At 34.2% G+C, this 17293-nt stretch overlaps 1 protein-coding gene across 1 annotated transcript; it reads right to left on the bottom strand.

Annotated features, from left to right (window-relative positions):
* Nucleotides 1–730: 730 nt before the first annotated feature.
* LOC143592049 (protein MICRORCHIDIA 6-like) lies at nucleotides 731–7846 on the bottom strand. Its single transcript, XM_077072068.1, has 20 exons — nucleotides 7598–7846; nucleotides 6141–6438; nucleotides 5985–6059; nucleotides 5849–5883; nucleotides 5645–5723; nucleotides 5055–5144; nucleotides 4888–4963; nucleotides 4713–4791; nucleotides 4492–4626; nucleotides 4313–4411; nucleotides 3763–3855; nucleotides 3521–3667; nucleotides 3339–3431; nucleotides 2863–2914; nucleotides 2653–2764; nucleotides 2298–2575; nucleotides 2147–2202; nucleotides 2007–2062; nucleotides 1811–1853; nucleotides 731–1296 (listed from the first exon to the last, which is right to left on the bottom strand). The coding sequence occupies exons 2-20, from the start codon at nucleotides 6412–6414 to the stop codon at nucleotides 1198–1200; spliced, it is 1971 nt and encodes a 656-aa protein (XP_076928183.1). The 5' UTR covers nucleotides 6415–6438; nucleotides 7598–7846; the 3' UTR covers nucleotides 731–1197.
* Nucleotides 7847–17293: the final 9447 nt, after the last annotated feature.

Below are 17293 nucleotides of genomic sequence, written 5' to 3'. Positions count from 1 at the left end.
TATGCAGTTTTGTGTTTAAATCAGTGTTGTGACAGATTTTAGTCATTTGGTGAAAATTTGGTGTGATAAATGACATATTTTGTGGATTAATTAGTGCTTACTCTAAAAAAAATTTATGTTAGATGGTTTTTGTCCTGTTAAAAAGAAAATTGGTATAATTTAGTAAAGTTTTAGAAGAGTGAGTTAAAAAAAAGATGGTTTTAGTGACAATGACAACGTGTGTGGTGCACTAGACGTGTGTGGTAACGAATTGTAACCGTCTGACTAAATTTCAGATGTGTTTTATAGTGTTCGTTACTTTTACCGTCATACAATTTATAAACAACTTAAATTGGGTACACGAAATTTGACTGACATTTCAACACCTCATGAATCACCTATAAGAGTATGAACACTCTTATGATATTGTCAAATTTCTTTTAAAGACATTTTAACAGCGTATCCAGATGAGTCACCTTTAAACCAAAAACGTTTGCGTCTATAAACTTAATTAGGGGGTGTAGGGTATAACTTCAGTTACAACTATTTTGGAATGCACAGAATAGCGTGAACAACGGTGGAAAGCAAACTATGCCAGAATGTTCATGACTTCATGTTACTCTACTGTCAAGATCAAGATTATCTGCATACTTGATCGCAACATCACAATCAAGGACTTGGAATTCTTGATTCTGCCTGTTTTGGACAGAAGATCCTTGAGCGTGTGATCCTTCTGTCTCAAGGACAGAAGATCGCATTACATCAATATTTGTGAAGATTAAAATTTATTTGACTATCCAATCCAAGCAGGTACTGCCCATTAGTTTTAAAAAATTTTAACATTGATAAGATAAACTTCACAAGATGAAACACCTAGTGAATGGAGCAATAAGATTATACTTTTAACTGACTTTAATCGACACTTAATAAACCTGGTTACGACTTGGTGAATTTTTTCCCTTTACGGTATGCCTTCAAAACCATCAAAATTACCCGACATCACCTTGCCAACGTTAAAGTTACAGTTCGACCGACATCAGGTACCATTAGTGGCACACCTTCAAGATCCGAGATTCAATATTTCAGACCCTTTGCCGATCCACAAAATGCAGCATGAAAACAGATAACAAAGGGATTTCCTAAAAGGCCTGACTAGCATTAGCCATGATAAACCACACAACTTTACATCTAATAACATCTGATCAAAAAACTGGCTAGTTAGTTTTCCCGCTTCGTAATCTCCAACGCCTGCAATTCATTCAGCAACCAAGCATACTCTGATTTGGCATCTCGTAGTTCCATTTTAAGCCGCTCAACCTGTCATTTAAACATAACATGAACCATCAATCAAACTCTCATATTTTCATTGGTAACAAAGTCAAACATAGCTGGAAGCCCAGTCGATGCAAACTCAGGTAACTGGTCAAAAGGGGTAAACTGGTTGGTCATTGGTAAGCCTAAACACAGTCCAGATTTTAACATCTTTCTACAAGATCACCCCTCGACCCGTAAGTGATAAAACGCAACCCAAATTGACCAGTTGGGTCGAAACAAGCACCTCTACGCACTTTTGTATTGGGCTAATGAAGACAACATACAAGCCGTATGATGTCAAATCAAGTACGGACACTATCACATCATACGGGTCACATGATAGGGCAGAAAATGTCATACAAGTCATATGACTTTGTCAGTGGTCACTTAAGTAATTTATTTGTTAGCCAAAGCATCATACATGCCGTTGATTTGCCCTTCATACGACCTGTATGACCATTTTTTGCATGTCACACGGACCATACGATCGTTTGTATAGTTCAATCCCAAATGGTACCTTGTGCTTAAGTTCTTCTTCTGCCTTCTCAAACTCCAAGCATCTAAAAACAGAAAGGAAAAGATTAAGAAACATTGAAGTTTTTTGCCACTAGAAAAATCAAAATAACACTATGATTCTTGAAGAAAAAAAATGGTGAAATATACATGGATAAATAACTAGATGAATGAATATATAAGATAATAAGAATACTCACCGGGTTTTGAGCTTTTTGTTTTCATCTATCACCCCTCCATTCTTTCCCATATCAGTCTACACATGAATAACCACACAATATTACAAACCCAACAAATATCTTTCAACTTTTTGCGTCAAAAAAAAAATTCAATCTTTTACCACACGGGTCCCCATCTGGGCATCTTCATCTCCCGACTTCCTTTTCAAATTCGATCCTTTAAAAACAATCACAAACCATGAGTGATAAAACAACATAAACTAAAAAATTGAATCTTTTCTATTATTTGTTTGATCGTTATTCACTTGTTACCTTCTTTGAAACCCGGTGGGAAGCTTTGTTTTAATTCTACCGGTTTAAAAATCGAGGAACTAGAATAAAAAGCAGCCTTGCTATTAATTGTAGCTATAACCGGTGCTTGTTTAGCAGGCCCACCATCAGAAGAACCTTTTCTAAAGCTAGGTTGACTTTCAACGTGCTGATGAACACAATTAGACGATCCTGGGGTAACTGATGTGGGGCGAGCTTTTTTGTTGGCTAGATACCACTCGTACCCCTGTTGATACCCAATCCGCCCGCAATGATGCTGCCTGAAGTTTTTTTATATTAATTTAGAATCAAGAAACCCTTTTTTTTAAAAAAACTAAGGAATTGTTTTACCACTTACCAGTATTCCAACGTCATTTCTTTCAAACGGGTCATGAGTTTTTGGAAAAGAGAGGTTTTTTCAAAATCTTGTTTATTGTGAGTCGGTTCAATAAAATTTGCTTCAAGAACACCTACAATAAACAACTTGGTTTGTTATCTATAAATATATAATGTTATAAATTCAAATTTTCTGCAATTAAAAAAAAGTGTATAAACTATAAAATCTTACCGATAACACCTCTGCCTCGGCTGGCACCTATAACTACAACTTGTTGAAATGGCTATTAAAAAAAAGGCAAAAAGTAACCAAAATTTCAATTCAAATTTTGAACTCAGATAAAGAGTAAAATACATTTTATGTGGTTCAGGTATATAGCAAATTTAATGTTTCGTCCTTAAATTAAGAAAATAATACACCATCCTTAATGTTCAAATTTATTTGCATGTTTCGTCCTTTCTACTAATGGGCGTTAGTTTTCCCAGCTAAATCCAATCACATGCTTTGCATATGAGTGCATTTTGGTCGTTTAACAGAAAAAACAAATACCAGTCAATGGAAAAGGACAGAAAGTGTAAACAAATTTGAACATAAAGGACTATTTTGGTTATTTCCTAGGTTTAAGGACGAAATCTAAAACTAGCTATACATCTAAAGAACGAAAATGTAAATTTGGAATTAGGTGAAAAAGGATGAGACTCATTTACCAGTATCAAACGGTTTTTGTGGTAGATGTTAAAACCATGAACGTTTACATCTGGGGCATTTTTGTCAAACCCTATCGTTGTAACCACTGAACCCTGGAATGACAATTAAATTCAGCCACGGGTAAAATAAAAAATTTATAAAAGAAAATGAAATATTGAACTATATATTAACTTAAAACAACCTCAGCACACCCGTCACTTTGGGGTTTATACAGGATAAATTCTTGGTGCTTTAGGTCTGTAGCAATATTATGATAAAGGATGACTTTGCCTCGCAATACGATTGCAAAAGTGCTGGGTAATTTTAAGTACAAAATGGATAGGTAGGCCTGAATCGGATCAAAATAAGAAGTCTATAATTATTATGTGAATAAAAAAAAATATATATATATGTATACATACATATATAATTTGAAAACCTTACACGGAGAGAATAACGGAGGCGATTAGCAATGTGTTGATCCGTTGCTGCCTTACGTTTTGCATTACCATTTCCGTCCCATGTAATACGGATGTCCTGAAGCAAATTATGTAATTATGTAAATTGACATACACATATGCATACATACATATACATAAAGGAGGTGTTCTTTCCAAAACCAATAGTATGTAGAGAACCGCGATAACCTATAAAGACGTACCTTTTGCTTCAACGAAAAAGGTAAAACTGGAAACTAATATTTATTTACCTCTACCCATTCTTTCTTTAATTTTACATGTGTAGGAAATATACCTACACATGATTTACAAATATAGAGGTTTTATAAATAAACGAATTATATTTTTTAGGATGTTCAAAAAGATGAATAAGCATTACATTTCAACCATTTTCTTGTATTTTAAATTGGAAAAAGATATGATTTATTATGTTCTTTATGTTCTCGAAAAAAATGTCTTATGCTTAGAACCCTCCCTACTATATACATGTGTGTGTGTAATTTGGGATGATTAAAGAGAAGAAATAGGATTTAAACCTCAGGATCTGACTCAAAATCAAGCTCCATATTACCATCATCATCAAGCCATAAATTGTATACGATGATTTTCGTGCCATTATAACCAATATTTCCGAACTACACATCAAAAATTTTGTTATGTTTCAGTAATTATTATAATTTCTCAACAAATCAAATGTCAACTAAATCATACTTACTTGGTCCAATAGCTCCTCCTCTGTAGAATATGGAGACCATTTCAATATGACAGATAGGTTTGAATTAGGGCTTTCATTATTTGGAGCATGTAGAGGATCAAAAGTTTCAGTCACAAGATTATACTCATAGTGAACCTGAAGTTTACGAACACTTTAGATTGATATCATGTGTTATTACAATTTTTTACATTTCATTTCATTTAAAAGAAATGAATTCTCACCATTGGGACTACTATCCTGTCATAACCTTCTCGGGTTAAAAATGTATAAGATAAAAGACCAATACTTTGGGTTATGGTCCTAACAATAACAAAAACAAAGCACCGCAATATAATTATAATGCACATTGATAAATAACAAATAAATTTGAAGTATTATTGGTGTTAAAAATCAAACGTGTTGGTTATATGACGGCTGAAAATTATGGCATCTGCTCCAAGCCTCATTGTGCTGGTCTTGAAACCATTTCCATCTGAACGTGTCTACAAGTAAACCAATCAAAATGAACGGACAAAATAAACAACAAAAAGTAACAAACAAGATTGGCTATCAAGAAAACATACACTTCCCAATTGCAAATTGTGACTTCTTATCTGAAAAACCGAAACTCAAACAATGGCGCATTGCTTCGGGGTCCATCCCACTCCCATCATCTAAATTAAGTAATAATAAAACCTAGGGTCACAATTCTATAAATAATATACATATATGTAGGGTTTGAATCTATTCAGAACTTACAAATAATTAAAGAACTTTGAAAAGTCTTACCATCATTTTATATATTTATTTAAATATTTAATATTATTTGAGGATAGTTTTGTCATATATTACTTGTACTGTATGATTAAATATATGCAAATTAATTGTTACACATACGTTAACTTTTTAATTACATATACGCAATCATAAAATCACAGATACGTAATCATAATATTACACATAAAAATGACAAATCTATCCTCAAGTATATAAAACAAACAAATAAAATTATTACACATAAAAATGACAAATCTATCCTCAAGTAATATTATATAAAACATACAAATAAAATGATTGGTTATTAGGAATTCTTGAAGTTCTTAAACTTTTTAGAGTTAAGAAGAGATTCAAACCCTTGAAGCATTTTATATATACATTTTAATTGAAATGCTACCTTGAATTAGCAAGGCTGTGCATCCATTTCTCGGGTTAATTGTTTTGTCTATATACACAAATTTTGCATTCTTTTGTATCTACAAGATACAAAGCATGGCAAAACATAGAATCAAAGATCATCATAATACAATTCACAATAATAATAAAAATAATAACAATAATAATAAAAAATAATAATAATAGGAATAATAAAGACCATTACCTCATCCACAGCATTGTCAATAAGCTCTGCTATTGCTGCAGATGCAAATTAACAGAATTTAATTATCAAACATGTAGAAACTTGCAATTAAATAAAACAAAAGACAGTATTAAAAGATCATCAAAATACAACATACCACCAAACGCCCATTTGTGAGAAGTAGCATTCGAGTGAAGGAACTTCGGGTGTATATGTAGATAATTAGAACCCACTGAAATGCAACAATAATTAAACTAAAATGCAATACACAAAATAATAACCTTAAATAATATTATTAATAAAAGATCAATACATTTGGTTGTGGACTTAGGGGTAAGATCGTCATTGTAAGGCCCGGCTTTCCAAAACTGCCTACAAAGCGGTGCGGCACAAATTGGTGATGTGGAACAAAGATTTGCATCATCTAGCGGTGATTGTTCTTGATCCAACACACTAGTCCCACTACTTTCTTCACAATGCTTAGGTTTTTGTTGCGATTGGGACTCGGCTCTATCGGTTTCCAACTTAACCGCGGTTGTATCCCCTTCAACTTGACCATAATCACTTAAAAGCGCACCAATGTCCATCTAGATTATTTCAACCTCTGCAAACTAACAAAAAGAGAAGCACCATGATGAAAGATATCCTTTTATAGAAAATCGTAAATCTGGAAGGTATTGTCAAATATTGGAAACTGAAATTGACAAAATGTAACTGATATTAACAACTAAATTAACGCGTGAATTAATGAAATCCATGATTCACGCGTTTTACAAAGAAAACATAATCAAAACTGAAAAAACAGAATCAATCAAAATGGCTGAATTTCGGTAAAAGCCCTAAAAGTCAAAATCATGGTCAAAGATAGAGAAATTTGGTCAGTGGGACCAACCGCCTATTTTTTTTAACAGCGTTTGGAACTACCCCCAAATGAGTCTTCCTGAAACGTGATGTCAACCGTCCATACTAACTTTTAGTTCACATCTGACCGTCCATACTGATTTTGACACTTCACGTCTGACTCTGACTGACTCAAGAACACCATAAAGAAGAAAACTCATCACTGTGACAAAACCCCTTGCGTCAGGTTTCGAACTTGAAACCATAAGATTAAGATCACAAGTCTAAAAACCATTCTACTCCACCAAAGTTTATAACCATAATGCAAATGATTTTTTTTTCCCAAGAGTGTGTAAGAGCATTCTCAGCCGATTCCCTGCTACATTCATATAATTACACTAAAAATCACTACATCTTCTCACTTTTTTTCAATTAAATAATAAAATTTTATATCTTTATCAATAACTTTTTTCTCTATCCACCGCGCACAACCACTTTTGACTTTCCCATATAACATTTTCCATTTCACTCAACTTACAACCACTCATAACCATATCATATAATTTACAAAACTTACTCACATAAATATAAGAAATGGGGTGAGAACGCTCTGACGGAATCACCGTCTCCTGTTATTTGACGCTTTCGAAAACCCCTCGTGTAGAAGCAACCAGACTACCACTAAGCCATAAGTGGAGTGGTAATCAATTAATCATAATCATAATAATAATAATGCATATAATTATGATCTTATTATGGAAATTATACCATCCTAAAAAATCGATTGTATAATGACGGTTACCGCAATCATTAATTAATTAACAATTTGAAAAGTCACACATTAATTAAATTGAAACAAATAAGGGCTACAGTTATCAAATTCAAACCGTATTTTATTTAATAAAACATCAATAAAGAAAGATCAGATACCAATATATAATATGCTTATGTGAAAGATGACGTAAGCACTGCAAAAGGGGGAAAACGCAAAATTAGGGTTTCAAATTAGGAGATGCATGCAATGGAAACCGAAGGATGTTGGTAACAATGGTCTGATTGCCGATTGCAATCGGTAAACTAACCACCGGCGAAGGAGTGTGTCATTGAGAAAAAGGTAAAGGCATGCATAAAGATGGAGGCAAATGTGATGTCACTTTTAGAGAAATGCAATCTCTAAAAGTTTATATAAGCTGTTAGGCAAGAGGCTCTATAGGTTTTTTGATTCATGTTATTCAGGCCCGTTAGGGTTTCGGCCCAATCTTTTTCATTTCTTTAAAATATAGTTACAACATTGGTCTTTAAATTTAATCTTTTTTTGTTAATTTAAGACAATAATAAAAAACATCATTTATGTTTGCATTTTTTTTCAATGGATACCAAAAGAAATGGCAGAAAACGTATTGGATGTTTCAAATCATTTTCACGTTACGTCCTTTAACTCTAGCTCTGTTAATTTTTCTTGTTAAATCTGGTGGCACATTGAAGATAATTTTGTAAATTTACATAGTTATTAACTAAGATTATAAAGAAAAATTAATAAATTAATATTGTCCCACCTTCACACTGTGTCTTCTTTTAACAAACACCTCAACCCCATCGGTTTTAAATTCCACTGTCTACCTCTAGTCCTCCACCACCATTGTTTCAAAGCCACTCAACTTTAACCACCATCGTCGTTCAACATCCACCTCGCCACTCTTCTCTCACTGTCTGAAACTGAATAAACCCTAAACTACCCACACAGCTGGAACAGACTAGAGAAGGCATTGTAGGGCTAACAAACCCAAGAACTGATCCCGTTGAACTATGGCAATCAAAGTCTAATCGAACACGACCAAACTGAATTTCTTGAACTAGGGCTTAGTTTGAATTGGATAGTTCGAGAATGAGGGAAGGTCTGGTTTTGTGACAGTCGTTTTGGACGACGAACCAGGCGTTGCTGCGGTGGTGGCCGAAGATGGTTCCGTTGACCATGGTTTTTGAGAATTGTGGTTCGAGCTATAGGAAGAGACTTCAAGAGGGGGGATCGGAGTCGGTGTCCAGATCTAGTTGGTCATCGGAAATGACGGTTTTTTGGGTTTGAGTTGAGGGGCCGATGTTTGTCGCGGAGGGAGGTGTTGATGTGTTTCTTGGTGGTGGTGCTTATAGGTGATACTCGATTCATAACAGTTCCGCCGGAGCTGACGACCGGAGATAGCGGTGTTGATGCTTGTGGTCGGCGGCGGGTTTAGGGTTGGGTTGATAAGTGTGTGGCAGCAAACATCATCCCTCGTTTCCATCTTTTGTTTTGGGGTGACATTTCATATTTATTCAAATTAAATGCTTTATACTTGAGTCTTAAACCACAAACGTGATTGTATACTTTACTTAAATAAATGCTCGATTTGGTGTTCTATGCTTACATGATTACGTGCTTATGTGTTTACCGCTTTTGGAGGGTTGAATCATAAATCCGTGAACTATATGGTGTTCTCTTATAGCACGGTGCCGTTAATGTAAACTTATTAACGACCTCATGAAATCCGAATCTATTTGGTATTCTCTTATAAACAGTGCCGCTAATGTATTCTTATTAGCGTCCTCATATTATCCAAATTATTGCTATTTATTTGTTGTTTTGTATACAAGATTGTGGCTTTTCTTATTATATACATATTGTTCAAACTTATGAATTGCTCATCAACCGTTATGTTGACAAACTTTATTTTATGAAATGTTACAGGTTTGCATCTAGGTTGATTGTGGAGTTTGGAGAAGAAAACGTCACAAATACCTCTAGAATATTAGAAAAAATGAACAATATTTGATTTGCTATATTTTGTTATATGTTGTTGTATTTGACTTATGAATATTATTATGTGACATTTTCAATGTTGTGAAATGAAATGAGTTTGTTAAATATTGTCGTTTTAAATAGTGTCATGCGCTTATGAGCAATCGTTGCACCCCGGCATGTTCCATCGCCTTTGGTCGGGGTGTGACAGCAAGAGGCACGGCATCAATCCTATGGTGCCAGGAGTTACGACTTCGGCAACATGAGCTACAACAGTGGCATTATGAAAGGATCTACGAATGTGGTAGTATAACAATGGTATCGTAAAAGTAAATTTAACCTAATGTGTGTGTATACAACGAAGATCATTACAATGCAACATAATCAAATCATATATTTTAATTATAGTGCAGATAATTACAATAAACATTAACTAGCATTGTTTTATCTGATACTCCTCCATATATGAGCGGGAGGTAGGGTTGTTTTCCGGTTTGTTTTTCGAGTTTCGGGTTTTTCAGGTCAGGTTCTTCGTGTTTCAAAGTTTTAAATCCAGACCCGAAACCAAACCTAAATCTCTCACGGTTTCTTCGGGTTTGGGTTTTCTCGGGTTGGATTAATCAAGTTTCGGATAGAAAATAAAAAAAAGAAAAAAAAAACACTACAACGCAAAACTAAATCATCATATTATTCTTTACTTGTTACGTAAATAACCAAACAATAAATAAACCTAGCCTAGTAAAACAACATATTCTTCAATTACGATTGTTATTAGCCATAAATAGAAAAGATATATATATATATATATAGAAAAGGGTTCAAATAAAAATAAAGAGTTTTCTAGGAATGGTAAGAACCAATAAATTTTTGACATTTGTCATTACAAATTACGGTGAAAGAACAATTCTAGGAAACTATGTCGGTTACAATGATGAAAGAGTAGTTCTAGGAAACTATGTCGGTTATTAGTAATTTAAAATCTCAACCATTGATTAACATGATCCAATGACTATGATTTATTCCTAGGCTTCCTAGGAAACTATTTATTTTTAGAATAACCCTCCCCTATATATATATACACACACACACACACACATAATAAATAGTCAATTAACCATAATAGGTGGAATAGGAACAAGTAAAATGTGTATATTAATCCGTATACGATGTCATACCTAAAAATAATATCATGTTTTTAAACAAATAGTTTATTTGGGTTGACCGAAAACCTATAAATTAGACCCAAGAACCCACCTGAATTGCTTAGGTTCGGGTTTGGGTTGGCCTTTTCTCATGTTCGGGTTTTTCGAGTTGGATTAGTTTGGGTTCGGGTTTTCTCGGGTAAAAGTGACAACTCTAGCGAGAGGAGATCGGACATTCGGACCTGACTAAAAAATAAATAAGGTATACGAAGAATATAAAATAATAAAGAAAAAACTATAAAACTTAGATATTAAGAAACTTTGTGGTAGCAAGAGACGAAGACGAATAGAAAGCCATAGCAGGTGTGACAAGATGCATGGCAGCAGAGCTATGGTGACAAGAGACTACGAAAATAAGAGCTATGGTTGTGGTGAAAAGAAAGGATGGGATAAAATTTAATATATACATGAGTACAATCGTCCTTCTGGTTGATCAAGATGAACATGTAAAGTGAGAAAGTCGTCACACAAACGGTGGGATCGGGCCAAAACACCAAAAACAAACCTAAGGTCACTTGTCATTAATGAAGATAATGTCACTGAAGAAGATATCTCCATTCTTTTTTAACCAGTGAAGTGATTTAACACTAGTTAACCAAGTGATACATGTTACCTATACAATAAGGGCGTGTCAGTTAATGTTGCTTGGTTGCTATATGTGGTGAATATAGTTGGTGTATTTGCATGTTGTGATTATGAGTTAACGTGAATTAGGTTAGTATCGGGTTACAATCCCATAACTAAACAAAAAAAAATAGTCAACAAAAAATAACCCAAGCGTTGCACCATCGATGTGGATTCGGTTACGGATCCAGAAAAAAAAAATGGCATCACCCATATACAACATATACATATATTTTTTTCGGTAACAAAAAGAAACTTGCGCCTTGCGGCGGAGTACCAACCCGAATACGATTAATATCGATGAAATCGGGACCGACAACGAATCAACACGAATTGGATGGTAAGTTAAAAAATACGCCTTGCTACTGTTAACCAACGTGAATTCAGTTTGTATTGATGGTATTAGTACTAAATCTAATATATAAAATTGTAAAAAATGGAAAAGGCAATTAAAAAAACAACTAAATCAACAAATAAAAGAGTTAATCACTATGGTGACGCCACATGATCCAATCATATTATAGCGGCACCAACCCATAACCTATGACATTTAAACTTCTATAAATTCATATAGATCTATACTATATATAATATAGGAGTGAAGAACCTCTTAAATTTTAAGAGGTACCACTCTTGTTGCATATTATACAAGTAACAATGCATGGAATTTTAAGAATTTAGGGGTAAATTAGTCTTTTGCATATCCAAATATAATATACAATAGTGGTCCTTCAACTTTAATCAAGTTTTGTTAGTATATTAAATAGTTACATATTTCCTCCCTAATTATTAACCAACTACCCCACAACATTTAAACGACCGTGACTTTTTCTCGCGTTAATATTTTTTCTAAAAAAATATACCATAAAATTTTATTATCTTTAATTTGAGTATGGTATTGCTATAGTTTATTAATTTAAAAAAAACTAACATGTTACATGATTACCAATTATTATCGACAATAGGTTAGACATGTTCGACTAATGGTGTTGGAACGGTTTAGAGTTGGAACATGTTAATACAAAAAGGGTTAATTTAGTTCATGTCGAGGTGGGTTTAGATCGAAAGGGTTAATGTCAAAACGGGCTTCGGGTTAAAACGCTTTTGGGTCGAAATAGGTTCGTAAAAAAGGATTGGGTTAAAAGTAGTTTATTTGAAATTATTGTACATTTCATCTTTGCTTCTTGCTTGTCGCCACCTGTTATGCGCGATCAAGCATCAGTTACATGGATGACATTGTTTATACATACCAGTTGCTCGCGTATAGGCATTATGTGGTGCGCTTACTAGCACCGGTTACAAGCCCGATGCCACGTTAAATCCATACCATTGTCGGGTTTCGAACGTACCGTTGCGAGGTTACAAACGTACTAACAACGGTTGCGTTTCTACGTACACCGCTGCATCGCGCGGGCAACTGGCTAGTTTTATTATACAAATTTAGCAACTACAATCATAAGGTTATGCTTTTGAGAGTCGTATATAAAGCTTATTAATACAGGAAAAAAATCAAAAGATAACTCCTACTTAGAGAGAAAACTATATAACTAATAAAAATAATTAATTAATTAAAAAATTATTATTTTTTTCATCATTTTTATATATTGTTATTCTTCATCACAAAAAAATATAAAAATAAAAAAAAACCCGGTGTAATGCATATATGCAATACATCGACATTTTTATAATGCATATGTGCAATAATGTGTATTTTGTTTGATATGTGAGATAGTGTTGAATAGCATATATGCAGTTGCTTTTATTGTATATTTACAATAGTGTTATATTATATACAAAAATAAAAAAATAAATATTGTAAATATGTACATTAGTGTTGTATTACATACATGCAAAAGTGTGTATTGCATACAATTATTAGTGTTGTATTTACATATATTCAATAGTGCGTATTTTATAATGCATTTGTGTTATGTTATATGTAACAAAATATTATTGTATATAATACGCATTAGTGCACATATGCACTACATCGACAATTTTTTTTAGTAACAATATCATCTTAGTAGAAGAAGGAAATAAAAAAATTACAAAATATTTTTTTTTAAAAGTAATTAAAAATATTTTTTTTACTAATTCTCTCTAGATCTCACCCTATTAACACATTTGGTAGACTTAAATCATATATTTATACCTTGTCAATTTCCGGGTTACCAGCCGTTTAATAATAATATTAAGGACTATTGGTTTATAATACTCCCAACTTTCTCCTGTTGGTAGATAACACTCCCAACTTTCACTTTGTCTCCCACTACTCTCAACTTTCAACCTATTTGTTTTTATCACTCCCCCGTTAAGTTAAGGTTAACGTGGTTAACTGAGACGCTGACGTGGCTTTGTTTATAATATTTGTTATTTTACTCAGCTGATGTGTCAGCTTACGTGGCGTGCCAACATGGATTTTTTTAGCAAACATCAATTAAAACACAACACTTATTAAGTGATGGCGGTGACGTACGGTAGGTGGTGGCGGTAAAATGCAGTGGTGGTGGTGGCGGTCCGGTGGCCAATGGTGGAGGTTGGTGGATGATGGTGGTGGCGGATAGTGGTGGTGGTGGTGGTGGCGAACAACGGGTGGTGGTGGTGGTTGGTGGTCCGACAGACAATAGTGGAGGTTGGTGGACGATGGTGGTGGCAGACAGTGGTGGTGGGGTGGATGGTGGTGGTGGTGAACAGCGGATGGTGGTGGTGGACGGTGGTAGTGGTTGGTGGACGATGGTGATGGTGGTCCGACTGACAATGGTGGAGGCTGGTGGACGATGGTGGTGGCGGACATTGGTGGTGGGGGTGGCGAACGGCTGGTGGTGATGGTGGACAGTGGTGGTGGCGGACGGTGGCTGGGTGGTGGATGGTGGTGGCGGACGGTGGGTGGTGGGTGGTGGCGGCGGACGGTAGGTGGTGGTGGTGGTAAAAAGTGGTGGACAGCGGTGGCGGACGATGGTGGTTGGTGGTTGGCTTTGTTTATAATAAGTGTTGTGTTTTAATTGATGTTTGCTAAAAAAACAATTTCCATGTTGGCACGCCACGTAAGCTGACACAACAACTGAGTAAAATAACTAAATATTATAAACAAAGCTACATCAGCGTCTCAGTTAACGGCGTTAGCTTTAATTTAACGGTGGAGTGATAAAAACAAATGTGTTAAAAATTGGGAATAGTGGAAGACAAAGTGAAAGTTAAGAGTGTTATATACCAACGAGAGAAAGTTAAAAATGTTATAAACCAATAGACCTAATATTAATAACAATAACAACAAAAGATCAGTTTTAAAAATAACAAAATACCTAGTAAACTCATGCTCCCCGCCTATTGAGACCACCGTTTACACCCGGTTGGGAAATATAGTAGGATAACATCAAAGTTAATGGGTCACCATCACTATTAAGTCTATAATTCTTCTCTGTGCTTGTATTTGTTTCTCTTTCTCGAGTTCATTTGACACCCGTATTCATTAATAATTATATATGTGCTATATGCAATATTTGATGACATCTTATCTTTCTACACATGTCAACAAATTATTAATCGTGACAGCATAGTAACTTACAAAGAAGTTAGTGGCAGAAACTATAAACGTGTCAATCCACTAATTTTATGACGTCGTAATTTACACTACGTTATCCATACAACAGTAACAACACTATCTATCTTTGTATCAAAAAATTCTGTCTTATCAATCCGATTGCTTCATATCATTTTTCAAGTTATCAAGATTGCTTGATTTGTGATTCAAGACTTCTCATACGTTTGACTCGTATTCGCAAGTATGGGTATCACTAAACTTGGATAGTCCTCAACAGTGACAAACTTTGGACTAAGACACCCGGGAGGGGGGGGGGGTATTCAAACTGTATACATAATTTCACAAACGAGAGGGGCTCAAATTTTCGCCCGGAAACATCTAAATTTACACTATTTATAAAAAATTTCGGACGAAAATGGGTAAATTTACACGAGTACGCAAAATAACCCGGGGGGGGGGGGGGGGGGGGGGCTCAGCCCTAACTAACCTTCGCCTCTGGTCCTCAAATGAGTTATAATATCTAATTTATTTGTGAAACAATTTCATAATCAAACAATAATTTTCAAAATCATGAGTCTCACTAACCCCGAATAGTTCTTAAACGGGTCATAACATCTCATTTTTTTTTGTGAAATAACCTATCACAAACAATAATTTTCGCGGGTCACGGGTCTCACCAAACCCGGATAGTCTTTAAACGAGTTATAATATCTCATTTATTTGTGAAACTCTTACATCATCAAACCCTAATTTAAGTTCTCTTATATACATATTCTCCATCGCTAGTCTATCATCTCCATCACCAGTTAACTTCCGATTACCACCCACCATCGTCAACCTCTCATCTCATGCATCAACCACCATGGTCACCACATCAACCGCCCCATTTTCATAAGACAAATATACGTGTTCATGTTTGTTTGTTTAAAAAAATCAACAGTTCGTATTCATTTATGTTTGTTAAAAATCTTAAAAACATACAAATCTCAATTGAAAGAGCCTAAACGTTAAAAATTATAATGAACGTAACAAACTAATATATACATATCAAATTAAAATAAAACAAATCATTATAAAACATAAAATAGCAAAATGATTAATATATAAAAACCTAAATAAGCCTACGTAATACGAGAGACTCAAACTAGCAAAATAATTATATACACACGTTATCATAACAACCGATTATTAACTTGTCTTAATTTCTCTTAATTACTTGAATGATATTTGACAAATTTAAAAGTTCATTAAAATATCCTATAACTTAATTGGCCTTTTTTCGAGTTAAACACTTATTTTAGCATATATTTTATGAAAGGATATTGGATTTTAATAATTCGAACTTTGGTTTATTTGGTATTAATCTTAATTTAAGAAATTCTCTAGGTTAGTTCCAATTTTCACCCTATTGGCCTCCACCGAACATTTTCCTAACAAGAACTAACCCAGTTAGTTTTAGAGCAAAATATGTCATTTCTCCAAATTAAGGGGACAAATGAAAAATGTAATTAAACTTAAAAACCCACCACCGCCGCCGCCGCCGCCACCAAGAAGATTACAGGTTTATGAAGGGACGGTTTGAAAAAAACCCACTTACGAGCCGAACTCAAGCTTTAGAAATAGAGATAGAAGCGATCCGAACTCGAGTCTAGTCGACCTTGGACTTGGCTCGTTTGCACCCCTTCAACTTGGAGATATAATGCCCTAAAACTAACCGAGTTAGTCTTTATTAGAAAAATGCTCAATAGATGTCAATATGATGAAAATTGGGATTAATATGACCAAAAGACCAAAGTTGGGATTAACACTTTGTGCATACATGTATATTCATGTCTAATAATTGAAAATTAAAAAGTTATAGTACAAATCTTAACTCAGGTTATGTTCACGAGTAAATTAATTAACCGATCATAAAAAACGATAACTATATTTTTATAGGCACTCAAAAATTATACCTATTAACACCACATAGTAAACACTTGTTCTTGTTAGAACATATGGCACTTATATCGTGAGGTCAAAGACCTTTGTTATTGAAAAACAATACTTCTAGCTTAAAATAAATAATTAAAAGGAAAATTTTCAAATTGTCCATTCTATCAATTAAAGTTAAGGTTTTATCTATTAAAATAATTTCTTCTCAGAATGTTCACTAAAAAAACTGTCGTCCGATCACTAAATACAAGCATCGTATGCCATTCTAAAAAACTAGCGTCCAAACTTAAGGAAAAGTCGTACGTCTTTCTTTGACAGCTGTTGATATTATTGACATCTTAATTATCTTTTGTAGAGCCCTAGAAGGAAAATCAATGAGTATGCAGCCCTAATTTCTTTATATATCTGTTGATTTCAGGTTTTCGTATATGGATAAACTGCACCTTCTTGAATCTTTTGTAGAGTCCAGTACCGGTGGAAAGACCAAGGTCAGAATCAATGGTATGCTTTCTAAATTCTCAGTATTAATGTTTGAAACTTTAAATAATCAA

The sequence above is a fragment of the Bidens hawaiensis genome, unplaced genomic scaffold, assembly GCF_021521415.1.
Source record: "Bidens hawaiensis isolate Kalapana, Puna unplaced genomic scaffold, B.hawaiensis_p1.1 tig00040406_1, whole genome shotgun sequence".
In the NCBI taxonomy this organism is placed as follows: Eukaryota; Viridiplantae; Streptophyta; class Magnoliopsida; order Asterales; family Asteraceae; genus Bidens; species Bidens hawaiensis.
Note: the sequence above shows the minus strand (reverse complement) of the source record. Positions and strands in the feature narration are given on the sequence as shown.

What these genes read in the sequence shown, in the direction of transcription:
- LOC143592049 (XM_077072068.1), bottom strand. Translation starts at nt 6,414, where the DNA reads ATGGACATTGGTGCGCTTTTAAGTGATTATGGTCAAGTTGAAGGGGAT. An exon ending in CCCTAAGTCCACAACCAAAT is followed by an intron (nt 6,060 to 6,140) that starts GTATTGATCTTT and finishes GTTGCATTTCAG; the next exon opens with TGGGTTCTAATTATCTACAT. An exon ending in AGCCGTCATATAACCAACAC is followed by an intron (nt 4,792 to 4,887) that starts GTTTGATTTTTA and finishes TGTTATTGTTAG; the next exon opens with GACCATAACCCAAAGTATTG.